The sequence below is a fragment of the Anguilla anguilla genome, chromosome 15, assembly GCF_013347855.1.
Source record: "Anguilla anguilla isolate fAngAng1 chromosome 15, fAngAng1.pri, whole genome shotgun sequence".
NCBI lineage: Eukaryota > Metazoa > Chordata > Actinopteri > Anguilliformes > Anguillidae > Anguilla > Anguilla anguilla.
The window spans coordinates 22,446,371-22,459,438 of NC_049215.1; the positions used below are offsets into that span (position 1 = coordinate 22,446,371).

The 13,068-nt window shown below is 40.7% G+C and overlaps 1 protein-coding gene across 1 annotated transcript; it reads left to right on the forward strand.

Annotated features, from left to right (window-relative positions):
• The first annotated feature begins 59 nt into the window (after nucleotides 1–59).
• Nucleotides 60–12,832, forward strand: parp14rs1 (poly(ADP-ribose) polymerase family member 14-related sequence 1). Its single transcript, XM_035393885.1, has 17 exons — nucleotides 60–348; nucleotides 681–781; nucleotides 944–971; nucleotides 3,559–3,861; nucleotides 4,544–4,774; nucleotides 4,917–7,153; nucleotides 7,582–7,818; nucleotides 8,459–8,677; nucleotides 8,759–8,855; nucleotides 8,992–9,138; nucleotides 9,466–9,528; nucleotides 9,752–9,928; nucleotides 10,148–10,360; nucleotides 10,786–11,394; nucleotides 11,547–11,692; nucleotides 12,031–12,205; nucleotides 12,424–12,832. The coding sequence occupies exons 1-17, from the start codon at nucleotides 168–170 to the stop codon at nucleotides 12,705–12,707; spliced, it is 5,448 nt and encodes a 1,815-aa protein (XP_035249776.1). The 5' UTR covers nucleotides 60–167; the 3' UTR covers nucleotides 12,708–12,832.
• Nucleotides 12,833–13,068: the final 236 nt, after the last annotated feature.

The window sequence follows — 13,068 nt, forward strand, 5'->3', positions numbered from 1 at the left end:
GTTAAATATCATGGGGCTATGTGCTAAACTAGGCTACGTGAGTTAGGCCCGTTCAAATTTTACTGGCAGGAAAGAAGGAAGTGCATTTTTACAGAAAGAAAAGTGAAACTGAACCGTAGACTACCTTACGTGCAAATGTAAAGAGACCGCATTTGAGAAAGGGAGCGATGGAAGACTGTTTCCCTTTCCCCCTCTGGGTGGAAGGAGACTGGAACCCGGGTACCCCTAAATTGAAAAACAAGCTTAACATTTACTTCCAGAGTAGAAAGTCTAACGGCGGTGACTGTTTGGTAGAATACGAAGCATCAGATGGACAGAGAGCGGTCGTGCGGTTCAAAACCCAAGAAGGTAAGTGCGCAACGATACAAATGCTCGGCATTCAATTCGACTGCGAATAATCTGTTTTAACTGTAAAGTCAGTTCCTAGGCTTCCCATGAAATGTCATCGACCTGGAGTTTAACATTTACTCTCGCAATCTCCGTAATCTCACAAGGTGTTTTGACAATTTCCCACTGTTTCTAGATACAATTACTTGGTTAAAACCACGACGTTAGTACTCCACCTTTAAAACACTGGTAACCAAGTCTTGCTACATTGGTTAATGTCTTAACATATGTTTGTTCATAAAAACGTGTTGACAGCACAGTAACGTATTCGGCTGTCTCTCGCCCATGCGCAGTAAGACAGAGAGTTCTTGAGAAGGAAGGACACGAATTGAAACTTGGGCATGGAGTGCTGAAGCTGATCGTCGGACTGCCGCAATCTGAAGAGAAGTGCAGTGTAAGCGTACATTGAATAGTCAACCGCTGGCAATTACCAGTGAATTTGCGTAGCCCACCACTGTCGCTAGTTGTAATCACTGCACAAAATCAAAATAGTAATGTTGCCTAAAACAGAACCATGCTATCACAATCAGCAAAATCCTGTTATTTCTTTTGACAGAACTTCCCCGGAACATCAGGTGAAATCTGTAAGTAGGCCTACAGATTGCTTGATTAAAATATTAAACTGTACTGGATGGTTTATCTTATGTCAGTGTTGTAGTTACTTATACCTGACTGACACCGCTATTTAATGATTATTTCTGAGCTGTATTGGGTGAACTGTATAACGAAAGCTCATGGACGGCGAAGTCTCTTAGACTCAGATATAAACGTTAACTAGCTACTGTACGTCACAATTATATAGATAACGTCTCAAGCCGTGCACTCCATGAAAAACATAATGCAATTAGCTTTCAAGTGGCTAGAAAAAACTTTAGACAACAACAAGAAGAAATGGTCTATAATTTGTAAAAGAAACATAATTTGGATTAATGATACTATTATTAAATAATAATAGTGAACTTTGGTCTTACTCAAACATAAATGCAGCTTCAGTTTCATACTTATTCTACACACAAAATTAAAAGCAGTGCTTTTATTTAGACATTTAGAAAAACTTTATTGCCATTGATAGCATATCAGTATTGAACAGTTGCGAATGATCAAAACAGACATTTATCACAAAACAAGCAAGAAAGTAAATAATAGCAAAGTTCTTAGAGCATGCCATCTACTTAGGCCTAGACAATGTACAAATACTTAAACATTAACTTTTAAGTGACAAACAAATGTTGCACTTTTGAAGGTTGAAGGTTTTAAATTACATTTAAATAAAATCTATACAAAATTGAATTGAATTAGCTGAATGAACCTATTTACAAACAGCCTACCCTATATAAATAAACGCTTTTTAAATTAGGCTACTGGAGATGGATTTACAAAACTTAAGTAACAGGATAAGTAATTATATTGGATTGAATGTGAAAATTGGGTTTTTTAAACAGATGTCTGTCCCTCAGATTGGGATCTGGATTTGGTGATCCAATCCTATTTTTAATCTTTTTTGTTGTTTTTGCATTTTGTTAAAGCTCAAAGGCAAAATCAGGATGGTTTTGATGCCAACAATTGATTCAGGCCTGGTTTAGAGAAATCATGGCCCTTATTGTTAAAGGAACACTGTTCTGATTGGTGAGGATGTGGGGAAATACACCCTATGTTCCTGACAAATTATAAATAGCCAAAATCAAAATAAAATAAAAAAAAACTAAAACTCAAAACCTTAAAAAAAAAGACTCATGTCACCTACTATTTTTTTTTACTGCAAACAAAAGCTATAACTCAGATAATGATTTAACACCATATGATCATTCTCACAAGTCTGCATTTGAAACTTTATTTTCAATAAATTGCTTGAAAAAACTGAGCAGAGAAATGGGGAACATTGTTTGGATTTAATTTCCTCATTCGAGGAGACATTGATTTTTGTCTTTAAAATTCTCTGTATTGTATGCTTGTACAAATAAATGTAAGAAATAATGAGTTTTTCCTTGAACAAGCATCCTGTTATTATTTGGTCCAACAGATGGAAACAGAGATTGATTAAATGACTGAAAATATGGATTTTGAAATCGTGATCTCGTGGGATCTGGATCAGAACTATCCTATTTTAAAATGTTTTGAAAAAACATTTGGATCACGATCAGTAGGATTAGTCTGATCCTGGATTCTAAAAATTGGTGTTTCATTATCTGGGCAGTTGTGATCCAGATTAAAATTTTGAAAAGTTTAACTTTTTCTGGCATAAGTGACAAATCGCTTTGTCAACATTTTGAGGCTCACCTCTAACCTTTAGATTAAAATTATTTTGTGGCCATATTATAATACTAGACCATTTAAATGAAACATATTTTAATATGTTATTAATATAAAACTACTAAACAACAACATTTATTTAATATTTTTAATGACTGGCCATAATAACTTGTTAGAACCTCGGCCTAAAACCACTAGTACCTCTCTATCGCACTGTGTGGAGTTGTGATGACAACCAGTAATTAAGCTTCAAAGAAACGTGAGGAGAGAGTGTCAGTTTGTGTGTATTTACAGGTAGGCGCTGCACCGTTCCTTAAATCCGTATAATAATGGTTAAAAAATTAATGAATTACCTTGGCAATTCATTCCTCATCCCGGTGTCAATTACGCAAGCACAGCCCTAGCTGACTATTTATTGAAGTAATTCAGGTTAAGTGTGCTAGACAATGGTAAGGCAGTGCCCCATCTGCTAGTGGAATCTATTACCTTCGAATGAACCCTTGTGCTATCCCGGAGTCCACAGAGTCAGAAATGACCCACCCTCACCAGACCCCTATGACAAAGCCTCTTCATCGAATTTTTCTCGAAGAAACAACCTGTCACTTATCAATAAATCTGTAAATATCTTTTCCTACTTCACATTCCAGAGACTGTATTTCTTCAGTCTGTATCACTTGTTTTTACTACAAGACACACATCATAATAGATTTTTTTCCTGTAATAGATGTAAGGTGCTTAACTTTGATTACGGCTTCTGATTTCATAAAGGGTTTAAAAAAGACACATAAGACAATCTTTATACCCTGATGGTGTACTGCTGCTCTTAAATTCTGAAAAAGGTCATTTTTGACCCTGAGGACAACAGCCCAGGGTAAAAAGCTCAGTTCTCTAAACATAGTCACTAACGTGCTCATTTCCCAGCATCAGTCCCCCCTGCCAGTCTGCCTACTGTGTCTGATGGAGCGGATGGAAAGGGACCCTCCATCCAGACCCATGAGGAGACCATGGAAACGGACGCAGTGCAGGAGGAGGTGGAGGCAGAGGAAGAGGCAGAGGTGGAGACGGTCTCTGTGCTGCTGGAAAATGTCCCAGAGAAAATGAGCAGGGAGATGATGGAGATGTTGGTGGAGAACATCAGTGACACTTCTGCGGAACAGGAGGACTTCAGCCTGGAAATCATTCCTGACATCAGTGCGACTGTGGTGTCCTTTAAGAACAGCAAAAGTAAGGGTGTTTGATGTGAAGATATTCCACAAGGCACCAGTATAGACATATTAGGGCAAGTTCAGTAGCTTAACAGTTATAGTGTCTACCTGAACCCTTAGAATGCGTTGGTGAATCATCATGTAAATATTTAGAAAAATAAAAATATATTTTTACCTGAATAAACAATATTTTACTGTATGGGGGAAAAAGCCCCTACAGTCAACAGTACAAAAGAAAAAAGTGAAAAAATGTCTAAATGTTTACTTTTTTGTACAAATGTTTTTTCTACAAAAAATATCAATGGTTTGGACGTGACAGCTGATTGTTAAATTATGACAATAGTGTTTGTGCAGCAAAGGTATGACAGAATTTCACTGCCAGTGATTATTTGTCAGTTGGAAACAGGTTTTTCATGTGTGCACATAGTTTGATTATAAAACTGTACTAAATATGGTGAAGTGTGTTGAAGTGTGTGATTTGAATTCACAATTTTAAAACAAGCGAAAAGTCTGACAGAAATAATTTAGCATTTTGATTCTTAAGATTTTGATTTTTAACTTTTAACTTGGTATCTACAGTTTCAGTTGACTACAGAGCATAAAGATTTGAGAAAAACTGCAATGTGCTGATAAAGAGTTTTGTTCCAGTAAGACAAACTGGCAAAAATGGTACCTAACTTTTGTCATTAATGCTTTTGCAGAAGTGTCTCATTTCCTTTCAAAGTGCTCAAGCAGCAAGATGTTTAAGAGGAATAATTTATCTGCCAGGACCCTTGAAGTTACAAAGAGTGTGAAAGTTGACAAAATACCTCCTAAAGTCAGCACTGATTATCTTCAGCTCTACTTTGAACGAGAAGGAAAAGGAGAAGTAGAAGAAGCAATAAAACTGGAACATGAACAATCTGCACTCATAACTTTCAGACATCATAAAGGTAATGTATCATTACCTGTATCGTAGAGACTGTTAAAAACAATAAAATGAGATTTGAGATGAAGGATGATATTTACTTAAAAGCAATGCAACAGCAGACATTGCACTTCATTCATATATCTGTTTGTTATTTCTTATGGCAGGTGTGAATGAAGTCATGAAAAAATTGCATTGCATTCAGGAAACAACTGTTGGAGTGTATCCATATTACAAATCTCTGGGAACAGCTTTGTACGGTAAAGAGAGACCCACGTTGAAGTTGCCAGATTCGTTTACTGAGAGCATGGATGCTGCTGTGTGGAAATTCCTGCAAGACAAAAAACTGGTCGAAGAGATCAATGAAATAATGGCTGTGAATTTCTGCAAAGTGGAGCTGCAGAGTCCCGAGGTGCACATAAGCCCCCTGCCCTCCCTGCTGAAGCAGAAGGGTTTGAAGACTATGCACATCAATGGCTGGAAGGAGAAAGCCATTGCAACCTTTCACGTAGCCATTGCCAAATTCCAGTCCTTTGAGTGTGAAGTTATGCCTGCTGTGTGGAAGGAAATAGAAACTGAGATCTGTGGGGCCCTGACGGAGGCCGTCGTCATAGTCCCCGACATGGCTAGAGGGGTGGTAGCTCTAGCGGGCCTAGCCGAGGATGTCAAAAGGCTCAAGGATGTACTGGAGAGCAGTGTTGGAACAGCCACCAGAAAGTTAGAGAGGCAGAGGGACAGTATCACGGAGGAGGTCCCTTTGGAGCCTTCTCTCTACTATATCCTGCGACAAGATGGGCTGCCTCAGAAAATTGCTGCCGGCTATCCAGAGCTGAAGATGACTTACAGTCAAGAAGGCCAGAAGATGATCCTCTGTGGATTGTTCGCTGAGGTGTATGCTGCCAAGATCAAGGTTCTGGAGCAAATTGTGGCTTTGAAACGGAAGGTGGTGGAGGTTGAAGAGAACGTGCTTTCCTTCCTGTGTGAGGCGGACAAAGAGGAACTCTGCAACACTTTATTCACGGCAGTGGGGATCAAGGCCACGTATGAAACAGACGACAGAAGAGTCCAGCTTGTAGGAGGAACAGACCAAGACCTCTGTGATGCAGAGAAGCAGCTAAAGACAGCTTTGGGCTCTTACAACATAATGGTGGAAGACCAGAATGTGCTGAGGAAACCAGAATGGCAGGATTTAGTCACCCGTTTGAAGGAATCCTTCAACTCCCCTCTGAGGACAGTGACAGTCCGGAGAATAGGCAACAACACCAAACAAGAAGTAGTGGTGTCTGGCTTTCAAGACTCAGTTAATGAAGTTGGGCAAAAGTTGAGGAATTTTGTGTCCAATAACACAATAGATGAAGTAACTATGGACATTAAATCAAGGGCTACATTAAAATTTATTCAAGACCACAACCGAGAAACCTTGTCAGAGGCCATTGATAAAGATGTACAAGTTAAGTTTAATTATGAGACCAGGAGACCAAGCATCACACTGCAAGGACCCAGAGCTCATGTGGTAGTGTTTAAGAATTCACTTCAGAACATGATTTCCTCTGTTCATTTTGACACCATGAAAATCACCAAGCCTGGAGCAAAAAAGTTCTTTCAGGAGAAGCAGGAAATGCTTGTGGGCATGGCAGCTGATAAGATAGGGTGTGTGGTTCAACTGGTGGAGGACTCAGACGAAGGATTTGAAGATGACAAGTTTATCAAAGTGCAGGTGCCTGGTGGAGTGGCAATCGCCATTTGCAAAGCTGACATCTGCCAGTACTTAGCAGATGCAGTGGTCTATGCGGCTAATGAGAAACTTTCCCAAGAAGGTGGACTGGCAGGTGCTCTCCTGAAGGCTGCTGGCCCTAAGCTGCAGGAACAGTGTGACCATATCATCACCACCAAGGGCACACTGTCTCCAGGGGAAGCCGTCATCACAAACGCCGGCCACCTTCCCTGCAAGTATGTCATTCACGCTGTGTGCCCCCGATTTGACCAGACAGATGTGCAGACGTCAGTCAGTATCCTCAGGCAGGCGATGAAGCAGAGTCTGATGCTGGCAGAGGAAAATGGCTGCCTGTCCATGGCCCTTCCAGCCATAGGCTCTGGTAACATGGGCTTCCCACTAGACACGAGCATCCAAGCCATCACCGTGGTGATCAGGGAACACTGTGATGACCTGTATGTTGCAAACACCCTAAAGAAAATCCATTTGGTTGCCAACGACGACAAGACAGTTCAAGCCATTGAAGATGCTGTGCAGAAGGTCTTCGCCGACTTGGCCACGCCCCAGGCCAGGCTTGCAACTGAAGAAAAGCAGCATGGAAAAGTGCAGAGTAGCACCAGCCAAGAGAGGGTGCAAACAAAAGAGGGGCTGACTATTATCCTGTCAAAAGGGAATATCCAGGATGCATCAGTAAGTTAGGGAGAGAGGGTGGAAAAGAACACGATAGTGAGCATATAGCAGCTGTGGAGTATCGATGACTATAGTAATACAGAACAAAAACCTTTAATTTATCCTGCACTAGAAATTATTCAGTAAATAAAATGTTAGTGGTAAAAGTAGCAGTAATACATTATTATTATTATTATTATTATTATTATTATTATTATTATTAATAATAATAATAATAATAATAACAATAATAATAATAATAATAATTCATGATCTTCCATGAAATAATAATTATAATGTATAATGTCATTTTTAAAGAAAAGAATGTGTATTTGCAGTGGAGATTATTACCTCTAACATTTCTGCTCAAAATAATCTATTTGATTGTCGGGTTTCACAGTCTCAGTAAGAGAAACACGCCTGTCTCTGATGTCCCTTCCCACTGTCAGACAGATGTGATTGTGAACACCTTGGGAGAGAAGCTCAGCCTCGAATCTGGCGCTGTTTCCAAGGCAATCCTGAACGCTGCCGGTCCGGAGCTCCAGAACCTGGTTCAGGCAGAGGCGGCTGGAAACAACCCCGTGATAGGAGCGGTCCTCATCACCAAAGGCTGCAACCTGAAGAGCAAACACGTGCTTCATGCCATCGCGCCCCACTGGGACAAAGGCAAGGGCAAGACAGAGAAGGTAAAACCACACACATTGTATTGCTCATATACATATCCTGTTTGGTAAAACCTGCAAAGTCACTGCCGGCCATCTGCAGAAGTCACTGTTTAAGGCTAGGGTGCTGATCTCAATTATTTATTATTATTATTATTATTATTATTATTATTATTGTTTTTGTTATTATTATTATTATTATTATTATTATTATTATGAATACATTTTTTTCCAGCATTACTTAGTCACAGGGGGTGAATTGCTGTGTACGTTCATTTTCTAGAACACAGTTTTGTTTTAATATTTTTGTTTCAATGTGCCATGCTAACACGGCTTTAGCTACAGTTTAGCTTTAGTTAATGGAAAGTTTTGGGAAATCATAGTAATTATTTACATACACATTTTTATTTAGCATTTTTTCCAATTATTTATATTGTAACAATAATGTTTAAAATTTATTATAAAATGTTTGTCCTTGAGAACCTGTATTATTGCTGACTGGTACATAAAATGAAAAAATACGAAATCATTATGAACTCAAGATTAAATATTTTTGAAGAGCCACGAATAGTTGGTAAAATACCAGTTAAAAACATTTAAACTGAAATGAGGTCTGCATCCTTATAAACCACAGGACTAATTTAGAGTATGTTACTGATCACAGGTACTGGAAGGCATTGTGGAAGAATGTCTTAAGAAAGCGGAGGAGCTCCAGCAAAGATCCATCGCATTCTCAGCCATTGGCAGTGGAAACCTGGGTTTCCCTAAGGACTTTGTGGCCTCCATGTTCTTGGGCCAGGTACTCAGCTTCAGCAGCAAGAAACCCAAGCATCTGCAAGAGGTGGTGATCGTCCTTCACCCCAGCGATGCTCAGACCACTCAGGTAACTGGGTTACAGAAATTAGTTGTGTGGAATATTGTAGAATCACGGTATGAAAGTAATTTCCTTTGTTTCCATTGCCAGGCCTTCTACAATGAATTCAGTAAGAAGTTCACAGGTGTCTCTGCCAGCCTGAAACTGCCAACCAATCCAGCTGCAGCATCCACACAACCTGGAAAAGGTGCCTTCTTCAGCTTTTATATTGGTCTTTCTCAAAGCTTTTTGGTCCTCACCGGGGACTCGATGTACTTCACACTGCTGTGATTTGGCTTCCCTGTCATTCTGATTCAGTTCTTTTGTTCTCATTTCCTTTCAAGGTCTCTTTTCGAAGGTCACCACTATAAACCAAGGGCATGAAATGAGGGTGGGAGGAGTGTTGCTTCAGGTTGTCACAGGTGACATCACCCAGGAGACCACTGATGTCATTGTAAACTCCTCCAATGCTGACTTCTCCCTCAGATCAGGTCTGGTTTAGCTTTAGCTTCATTTCTGCCATTTTGTACAGCAAGGCATCCACAGCCTAAAACTGTGGGCCTAAAACGTTTGAGATAGATGGGAATTGTTTGGTGGGAGGGTGCACACTAAAGTTATTGCTTCAGTTAAAGGGTGTAGTTATGGGATTTACTGAACTTTTTCTGTGTTTAGACAAGCTCAGGGTGGTGGAGGCATTCACTTTAATGAATGCTACTGGGCTGGAGAAGATGAATGGTCTTACAGACCCTGCCTTCACCTCTTGACTATTAGTATCTGGTTTGCTGAATAACACATTTAAAAATCTGTCTCCTTTCAAGGTGTCTCAAAGGCCATTTTAGATGCAGCTGGTCCAGTCGTGGATGCAGAGTGCAAGCAACTCGGTAAGCTTTTTTTTCCTACAATTGTTTTCAAAAACATATTCAATATTCAATACCTAAGCAGCACTGTAGAGCAATTCCCACATACTGTTTGCACTACATGGTTGTAGTAATGAGTGCAAATGGTTAATTATTTGGCATTAAGTGACTGACACACTCTGATGTCACAAGTACTGTATTCCGAAGTCAAAAAGAAAATGGAATAAGCAGGCTCTCTGTGCCACAGGTGCTCAGGCAAACAAAGATATGATAATGACCCAGTCAGGCAACCTGAAGAGCAAGAAGGTCATTCACATCGTAGGTCAGACCGATGTCACCAAGATTACCGGGTCTGTCAAAGCTGTGCTCCAGATGTGTTCTCAGAACCAGTTCGCCTCAGTTTCCTTCCCTGCCCTCGGAACAGGTGAGGAACAAAAAAAAAAAAAGTCGGAAACATCTGCTCCACTAGCCATATCTCCCTCGTGCATACATTTGTTTCATATTTTAAGTCACAAGCAAGCAATGGTTGAATGCATCCCTCACCAGATTTCTGTAAACCAATTGTATTTGGTTTCTTTATGTTATGTTTTAAAAAATAAATGCATTTGAAAACCGATGCCTATTGAAACAATCTCTTGAACAGGTCAGGGAGGCGTTAGCCCCTCCCAGGTAGCCGATGCCATGCTGGACGCAGTGGCGGATGTGGTCCAGCAGGACCCTGCCATGTCATTGCAGCTGGTCAGGCTGGTCGTCTTCCAGGCACCCATGCTGACAAACTTCTGCAGCAGCATGCAGAAGAGAGAGGGCACAGGGACACTAACCAAGGTTCCAAAAACTGGTTCCAAAAGATTTAAAAGTACGTCCACACGCCACCAGAACCCCACATTTCAAGTCAAGCCACCTCTAGCACTCTAAATAGGCTGTCATCTGAAACCAAACCCAGTAATTTAACATTCAGTTGTCATTCAATGTGTGTATAGCGTCTTGTTCATTTGAAAATAACTCATTTGAAATAGTGTGCAGGTAAGTTTACTCCGATACTGTTGTCTGCTTACGATTTATCACCAGTTGATGGGTGTTCAACCAAACTGTCCACTGAACTGATTTTACCCTTGGTTCTCCTGAAAGCTAAATTTTTTATTGGATTATTCACAATGTGTTATAAAGAAGAAACTTGAAAAGAACAATGAATGTGTCAAGTTTGCAGGCAGCCAGACTATGGATTGAGAGAAATTTTACCAACCTGCCAATGATGAGGTTTTAATTGCTGTCTTTAAACAGTGTTTTCACAACATGGTGAGAAGGAGGATAGGAAAAAAGCTAAGAAATTCAGCCTGGAGGGAAAGACATTTGACCCGGCAATCTTCCACCTGTGCGGGGACTCGCAGGATAGAGTGGAGAAGGGCAAGCGCTGGATTCAGAACCTGTTCCAGCAAGAGCTGACCTTCCAAGAGATCAGAGATGAAGCCATCCTTGACCTCTCAGAGGAGGACCACAGGAAGCTTAGGGAGCTGCAACAGAGCCTCCAGGTGAGCGTGAAGCTAGAGGAGGGGGATCCAGAGGCTTCCATCATTGTAGAGGGACTCAGTCGGGATATCCTAAAGGCTATGAGCTGCATCCAGGACATGCTGAAGAAGGCCCGGACTGAGCAGACCCAGAAGAGGGATGCAGAGCTTGTCAGTAACCTGGTGGAGTGGCAGTACCAGCAGGGGAGCCAGTATCTCCCCTTCGACAGCCTGGCGAACCTCCAGCTACAGCGGGCTCTGGAAAGCCAGGAGGCAGACGTTACGATCGCCATCCACGGGCAACAATACAAAGTGTCCCTGCCCGACGGGCCTGCCGTGGACAGCAGTGGCAATCAGCTCCAAATAAAATGCATCGACAAGCTAGGTACCGCTCTGTCCTGATAAGTTGATTACAGCATGCAATCATGAAACATTACATTGTGGGATTAGGCTAATATGGGTTACAACAAAGTTTTCCATTTGTAAACTGATGCTTCTACAACTATATGTACTGATAAATTCATTCTACTTTATCAGAACCAGAAACACGTGATCTCCCAAAACACTGGAGTGCAATGGCGGCTGATCAACTATGCCTGATGATTCCTCTACAGGCCGGAACACAAGAGCACAAGGAAGTGCTGGGCTTGTTTCAAGCCACCTGTCCAAGACAGGTTTCAAAGGTACCTTTGAAGTTTAACCTTCCAATTATATTTACGAATCCTCTGTATCCATCCAATCCATGAATCCAGTCCATGTTATCCATCTTGGCAGAATTAAGTGTGTGTTAGGGATACAGAAGGTTTCAGAGCTTTGTGTCTTCAGTAATGAAAATCTTTTCATTACATTTATCACTAGCACATACATGATGATGTACAGTAATTGGGTACAGGAACTGATACACACCAACTGTTGACGACTGGCTGGAGAAAGTTTCCAATTATGATTCCGAGTAAATTAAAAGAAAGATCTAAAAATTCTTACTCATTCCTTTTCCATTATAACTTTTCCCTACCTGTAGATCGAAAGGGTCCAGAACCCCTGCCTGTGGAAGAACTTTCAGAACTTGAAGCAAACCATGGATCAGAGCAACGGGCACCAGAATAACGAAAGAAGGCTGTTCCACGGGACCAGCCAGCCCACCATCGACTACATCAACCGCAATGGATTCAACCGCAGCTATGCTGGGAAAAATGGTACTGCTCCCCCAGTCAAATGTGCTGTTGTTCTGTTTTATTTAAAAACTAGTTAGAAATTTGGGGAAATTTTCGAAGTAGCTGAAGATTCACATTCTACAGTTCCTCCAAGTTTGAGTTTCTGGAGTTCGTATTGCAGACATATCATATAGGTATAGAGGTTATTTGTCATCTGCCTGTCTTATGTTTACTGAAATTTTTTTTTTTTTTTTTTGCAGCTGCTGTCTTGGGGAATGGAACTTATTTTGCGGTTTCAGCCAACTACTCGGCCAATAACACATACTCAGTGCCTGATGCCCAGGGTCAGAAGTATATGTACCTCTGCAGAGTGCTGACTGGGGATTTTACGACTGGGAGGGGCGGAATGATTGTACCTCCACCCAAGAGCAACAGTTCCCATCACCTTTACGACAGCGTGACTGACAATCCTAACAACCCCTCCATGTTCATAATCTTCCACGACATCCAGGCTTATCCAGAGTACTTGATCACTTTCCACTAGATTCCTCCTCCTCTATGGAGCAATACTGTAGCCAAAGGTTATTGTACACTGCCGTTGCCTTTTCCAATGCTCTGACTCTTTATAATCCTTTTAAAACAATAAAATAACAATAATGTTGCACTGTATGGCCTGTTTTTCCTCCCCTTTAATATTATGAAATGTGGATGTTATGGTGATTCATTTAACTGGATGAAACTTCATTCAGATAATACATTTCTAACTTTCTATGTGTATAAATACAGTTAATTTAAAATAATCATGCAAGATGTGCTTGTTGATCCAAGAACAGCTTGGGTCACCTTTTTTGACAATTAAAAATTAACAAAAATTCCCACTCCAGTGTGGTTTGTTTTTCAGTTTC

Excerpts from the sequence above, each read along its gene's own strand:
- parp14rs1 (XM_035393885.1), top strand. The coding sequence starts at position 168 with ATGGAAGACTGTTTCCCTTTCCCCCTCTGGGTGGAAGGAGACTGGAAC. Across the intron at positions 782-943 it reads AATCTGAAGAGAAGTGCAGT|AACTTCCCCGGAACATCAGG; the intron begins GTAAGCGTACAT and ends TTCTTTTGACAG. Across the intron at positions 9,139-9,465 it reads TGACTTCTCCCTCAGATCAG|GTGTCTCAAAGGCCATTTTA; the intron begins GTCTGGTTTAGC and ends TCTCCTTTCAAG.